This window comes from Cydia amplana, chromosome 24 (assembly GCF_948474715.1).
Source record: "Cydia amplana chromosome 24, ilCydAmpl1.1, whole genome shotgun sequence".
NCBI classification, from domain to species: domain Eukaryota; kingdom Metazoa; phylum Arthropoda; class Insecta; order Lepidoptera; family Tortricidae; genus Cydia; species Cydia amplana.
Window position 1 is genome coordinate 13,397 of NC_086092.1, and position 5,524 is coordinate 18,920.

General features: G+C 46.6%; 1 protein-coding gene across 1 annotated transcript; it reads right to left on the minus strand.

Moving 5' to 3' along the window:
• Positions 1–3,101: 3,101 nt before the first annotated feature.
• Positions 3,102–5,186, minus strand: LOC134658974 (uncharacterized). The gene has a single exon (XM_063514580.1). The coding sequence runs from the start codon at positions 5,184–5,186 to the stop codon at positions 3,102–3,104; it is 2,085 nt and encodes a 694-aa protein (XP_063370650.1).
• Positions 5,187–5,524: the final 338 nt, after the last annotated feature.

The window sequence follows — 5,524 nt, forward strand, 5'->3', positions numbered from 1 at the left end:
TTAACAGTTTAGTTTTAGCACAAATTACATTTTAATTTTTAGACAGTAAATTTAGCTTTTCGTTTTCAAAATCTAACTTATCACTAATTGTTTGTATATAATACTGTTTGTTCTACCTATTTCTATATGTTAGTTATAATTCCTAACCTGTATATTGCATAACCCAGAAATAATTTGAATTTTGTAAACTTTGAAGTCTGACCCCCATTTGCTCGGAAAAAATAAGTGACGTCATATAAATTCAGACGCCGTTAGATCTGCCATCTAATGGACAACAAGTGTGCCAACTTATAGATTTTTTGGTCTAATAGTTTTTGTGGAAAGTAATATTAAGTAGAACAAGTCTTAAAAAACCATGTGATTGACGTAATTATCATTCTGAAATTCACTTTTTTATCTGTAAACTTTTTTAATATATTTTGATATAATTATATGAATACGTACTAAAAAATAGTTTTAAGCTACTTTTGAGTATATGTTAACCAATTACTTTTTGATTTATTTCAAACTAAAGTTTCTTGTAATTTTAAAATTTTTAAAAAGTTTGTTAGATTCATTTAATTTGGCAAAATGAGTGACTCTGACGATGATGATGGTGTTGGAGACTTCGGAGGTGATTTCCTCAACTTAGACAAAGAGGCGTCGCCGCCACCCATTCTGGCTCCCCCGGACTTGTTCACGGAAATAAAGAACCTGTTACAGGAATACAAGGATGAGCTCGAGATGGCCGTAGACATGATTGACGAAAACCTGAAAACAGATAGGCAGCACAAAAGCGTCACTGTGGAAAATAAACGATACATCACCACAGCGGGCAAGAACATCAGGTCTGTAGCTTTAGACTACACGGACAACATTATAAAATTGTGCTCCAAGCTCAACCCCACCAAGCAAAGTAATTTTGGTACACAAACCGATTTTACTCCGCCTCTAGAACAAAGTCAAATTGGAAATAGTGACAACCACGTGTCTGCTGTAAGCGGCGTAACTAATCAGACAAGCGACATCAAAGCCATAATAACTTCGGTTATCAAGAAAGAAATTAACAGTTTAAAACAAGATTTAAAACTTACTAGCCAAAACACTACAACTAAGCCTTCCTACTCGTCGCTGGCAGCAAAGCCTAAACAAACATTGAACACTCCCATCACAGCCACTTATAAACCGGCAATAATTATAACTCCCAAGAAGGCCGACTCTGGTGCTGCGGAAACATTGAACGTTTGGAGGAAATCGGTAACCTTCCGAGACACAGATTTTGCTCCCATTTCGACGAAATTCATCTCTAACGGCAAGGTGAGAGTTGAATTCAACAACGTTCAACAACGAGACATCGCCCTCAGCAAGACAAACGACACAAACGCAGAAGTTACTGCGGAGACCTCCAAGACACTTCGGCCAATGGTCATACTTAAGGGCGTGTCTGCAGATGTCCCTGTAAACGAACTCACAGATATTATCATCAATCAAAACCAACCACTTCAAGATACAGTTAAGAACAAAACAGATTTAAAATTTCACTTTAAACGTGGGAACTACAAAAATACTCACCTCTATAATGCCGTTTTGATGACCACCCCGGACACTTTTAAAGTCTTACTAAAATGCAACAAGATAAATATTGATCATCAAAGAGTGCATGTGGAGGAGTACGTCCCTGTTCTCCAATGTTACAAATGTTTGGAATATGGACACACTCGAAAACACTGTACATCACCGGACACCATATGTTCGCACTGTGCGATGCCTAACCATGAATACAAGGACTGCCCACACCGCCAAAATAACAATAAAGTTAAATGTCACAATTGTGACAAGGTAAATAAAGGAAACCAGCAAGAAAACAAATACAATAGTGCCCATAGCGCTACATCAAATTACTGCCCGAGAATGGTCTCCATGCACAATAGAATCAAGTGCCGCATCGATTATGGACAATAATAAACTACCGACTTATTTGTTATACATTGTAACTCTGCTTATTCTGTAACTAATTTGCATTTTATACTTTGTTAAACCTAAACAGTAAACAGTATTTTCTTTGTTTAACTTTGAAAATTTTGTGAATATGATTAGACTCTTAATTGTATATTGCAACTTGTAAGTTGTGAAAATCAAAATTAATATTAAATTTTCTTTATTTGCTCTGTCACTCACTCACCACATGAACACGTAAAAATAATTATTAATTACTTTATATTATCACCAATCTCTTGCAGGGGGGCGGTGGTCGGGCGACCGCCCGCACTCATGGACTTTTGTCATGAGGCGGGCGGTCGGGCGGCAGAACTAACCCCCCTCAAAATTCTTATTTAGGATAGCTGGCCAGATGTACACCATTAGCGTCTGACAGATATCCATAAATCCAAACCACAAACACTCCAGCAACACTAAACACACACTAAATCACTATATATCACACTATACACAAGTGGGGGAGGTTTTAGTCCGTAGGCGGCTGGGCTCCATTCCCAGCTGAGTCGGACATAACTGTCGGCCCGGGCTGACGGTATACATGAGTATTTCCTCCCTCACCGAAAAAAAAAAAAAAAAAAAAAAAAACCTAACCTAACCTAACCTAACCTAACCTAACCTAACCTAACCTAACCTAACCTAACCTAACCTAACCTAACCTAACCTAACCTAACCTAACCTAACCTAACCTAACCTAACCTAACCTAACCTAACCTAACCTAACCTAACCTAACCTAACCTAACCTAACCTAACCTAACCTAACCTAACCTAACCTAACCTAACCTAACCTAACCTAACCTTTTTTTTTTTTTTTTTTTTTTTTTTTTTTGTTGACGGAGTGGGGAATGCGTTTACGCATCCCTCCCCGGCCGTGGGGCAAGGCCATAATGGGGAGGGTATGTGGGACTCCCTCTCTCGACTCCCTCTCCTAGCGAGAAGGAGCGAAAGAGAATACCCACTAAACCCCACTCCGTTGTCCCCCTCTCAGACGTTGTATGGGGGCATCATGGGCTCGCGCATTCATTCCTCCATGATGCCCCCCGTCTTTTCCCGGTGTCCCCAGGGAACCCGCACTTTGGGAGGGGAGAATCAATGACCATTCTGATTCTCCCCCCAGACGTAGGGCCTAAATATCCATATTTTGTCCCTCACAGGCCCGTTGGTCGATGTTACTCACTGGAGGGGCTCTTTGGGTCTTCAGAAGAGCCTCTTTGCCTTTTGCTGGTGGGGGCGTACAGGAAAAGCCACCCATTATGTGTCCCGCTGGGCGTTTGGCCGCATGACATACCGAGCAGAAGGCAGTCTCCGCCTTGCAGTCCACCCTCTTGTGGTCCGGCCTGCTACACCGGAAGCAGAGCCCGCTCCTGTCTACTGGCGACGGGCATAGTGCTCTGGTGTGCCCCGTGCCCATGCACCTGAAGCACCTCATCGGTGTTGGGTCCAGCGCCACTACCAAAGCCGAGGACCATCCTATTTGCAGTCGACCCGCTGCGGTGACCCTCTTGGCTGCCGTTATAGGGCACTGTGCCAGAGCCGACGCTGTCCCATTATATTGGGCCCTAATTGATCCCACCTTAACTTCATTCATTGAGCACTCTCCTAATTTAGCGATTGCTCCCGCGATCTCTTCCTGAGTGGCTGCCTCATCTAGGCCCGAAATGCGTAAGTCCGCCATTTTGGTGGGCCTGTATACTCGGGCTTCCTCTCCGATCACCTCCGTCATTTTTCGGCAGAGTTCGTCAGCCGCCCTACCATTGTCGGACCCGGACACCTCAAGTATCCTGGCTCCAGCAGCTGTTTTGCGGACCTTGACGTGCTCTACACCCACATCAGCAAGCTTCACCGATTTGGTGACCTTAAACAAAATTGAGGCGTATGTCGCCTCAGACTCCGGCTTCAAGGCCATCACGATCGCGGCCGTGGCGGGCACAACCAGCTTCCGTGGGCCCGCTGGTGCCGGTTTCCGAGCCGGGGCGGCAGGGGGGGAAGGGGGCTTGGCAGATTTGCCATTGCCCTTCCTGACAACCTGCGTCCAAGACTCAGCAGGCTCTTGTGTTTTTGTTGTCGGCTGCGAGGGTGGAGAGGCACTAGGCTCCTTCACCGTCTTCTGCCTAGGAGCAGAGTTAGCCCTCTTCTTGGTCGCTGGTGCCAAAGGCTGGGCCACAGGGGCCTTAGGCTGCCTTGTGGGCGGCGCACCTGTCACTGCCCTTGAGGGCGGCGCCCCAGAGAGAGGTTCCGGCTGGTTCGCAATCGTCTTATTCCTGTCCGCAGCGAGAGGAGGGCGGGGGACCGGCTCAGGGAAATGGCCCGTGCGGGCCGAGATCATGTTTCCCATGGTAATTGTAAGGTCCCGCTTCAGATCCTCCTTTAATTCCTTGAGGGCCTCTTTGAGGGCCTCAGAAAAGTCCGTCGCCTGGTCGCATTGGGTCGTCGGGGCCTGTGGGGGCTGGATCGTCCTCTCAGAGAAGGCTCTACGAAGGGCCTTCATCTCGGACTGGCATTGGGCAAGTTGCTCCCGCATTCGGTTATTATCCTCCTTTAAGGCCCGCAACTCCTCGTCCTCTACTCTATCCGCCAGGACGTCAGTCGCCGCCAGGATGTCCCGGCAGGCCTGGTTCAGTTTGCCCCAGACTTGTCCATTTAGGTTGCCGGATTTTCCGGCAGCCTCTAGGATAATATGGGTCGCCTCCCGCACTATTTCTATGTAGTCCGTCCCTGTGTATAGGGGCGGGCTGCTTTCTGTCATTTCTTGACTTGGAGAAGGGGACGGGCTCACCATCCACGGCTCCTTATCCCCCTTCTTTTTGTTGTCCCCCTGGGACCTTCTCAGGAGTAAAGGGGGGACCACTCCCTTTCCCTTTCCCTCCTGGCTGTCCAGCACCTCCAAGAGCAAGTCCTCCTTATAGGCCTTCAGTCTGGCCTTGGCTGCTGCCAGGCCGGTAAAGTGGCCTATGGAGGCTTTCTTCGCCATGGCCTTGGCCCTACCCCTCAGCGAGGTGCTAACTTTAGGCCCGCTCCCAACGTGAGTCTCATAATCCAGGACCCGGTTTCCCTCATGGGGCCTCTTCTTGGAGGCGGCCGCAGCCCTGTCCTGGCCCTCCATAGGTTCCTCCCAGTCGGGCGAGGTCGAAGAACCCGCCCCTGAAGCCCCTTTATGGGGCCCAGTGATTGGAGCCATCTCCGGATTCAACCCCTGCGCGGGGTTATCCATATAAATACTACGCGAAGACCACCCCTTATGGGTGGAATTCGCCTAAAAAGGTGAAAAACCAAAACACCTAACCTAACCTAACTATTTTGGTCAAGTGCGAGTCGCAGCAGAACCAAAACAGCAAAAACAAACTTAAAATTATTTTATGCGACGGGCTGTAGCGTCACTCCTGGTTGAGCTACAAATCTCGAACCAAGGTCAAAAAATAGCTCTAAGTATGTGCTATTTACCACTAATTTTTTAAACTAAAAATATTAAATATTTTACAATTTATAAAATTTCTAAGACGAAAACCAACTTATGTTTGCGTTTACCGACGCCTGATAAACAGGAATAGC

Excerpts from the sequence above, each read along its gene's own strand:
- LOC134658974 (XM_063514580.1), bottom strand. The coding sequence starts at position 5,186 with ATGGATAACCCCGCGCAGGGGTTGAATCCGGAGATGGCTCCAATCACT.